Raw genomic sequence first — 521 nt, 5'->3', positions numbered from 1 at the left:
ACCCTTCTCCTCGCCGTCGCGCAGGCCCGCGTCGCCATCTCCGGCATGCCGGCAGCCCACTTCACCGTCGCCTCCTCGGTCGCTGCCGCTTCCCTCGCAGTACGAGGTCGGCGTACCGTCTGCGCGTACCTGCTCGAAGGCCTACAACCGCACCGCGGCGGCTTGTCGCAGGCGACCACCGAGTGCTACACGGACATCGCGGACGAGAGTGCGGTGCGCCGCTGCGTTACCGCCCCGTGGGTGCCTCCCATTCAAGCACTTCAATGACGCACCGGCTCCCCGGCGGCACAGGGCGTTCGCGCTGTCACTGTCACGTCTCGGCCCGTCCTCGACATCGACCCGACCGCCGTCATCGCCGCTCCAGTCGACCCGGCGTTCGACCCGGCCATGTGTGCGCGAGAAGCCCTACGCGGCGCTCTTCGGGCTCGTCCCCGCATCGAGGACGGGCTCTCAGCTCTCATGAAGGGCGGCGGGCCGTGTCCGGAGGAGGTGCCGGCCGCGGGCCGGCGCCCTCGCCCCTC

General features: G+C 71.4%; 1 protein-coding gene across 1 annotated transcript in view; it reads left to right on the top strand.

Moving 5' to 3' along the window:
* EMIHUDRAFT_368842 (hypothetical protein) overlaps nt 1-484 on the top strand; it is a gene marked incomplete at its 3' end in the record, with an annotated part of 1885 nt that extends 1401 nt beyond the window's left edge. The window contains exons 6-7 of the mRNA XM_005773618.1: nt 25-213; nt 292-484. Coding sequence (XP_005773675.1) covers nt 25-213; nt 292-463 — 361 coding nt within the window. The remainder of the gene's footprint in view (nt 1-24; nt 214-291) is intronic.
* Between the last annotated feature and the right edge of the window lie 37 nt (nt 485-521).

The sequence above is a fragment of the Emiliania huxleyi genome, assembly GCF_000372725.1.
Source record: "Emiliania huxleyi CCMP1516 unplaced genomic scaffold EMIHUscaffold_332, whole genome shotgun sequence".
Classification (NCBI taxonomy): domain Eukaryota; phylum Haptophyta; order Isochrysidales; family Noelaerhabdaceae; genus Emiliania; species Emiliania huxleyi.
This window is presented reverse-complemented; position numbering and strand designations above follow the sequence as displayed.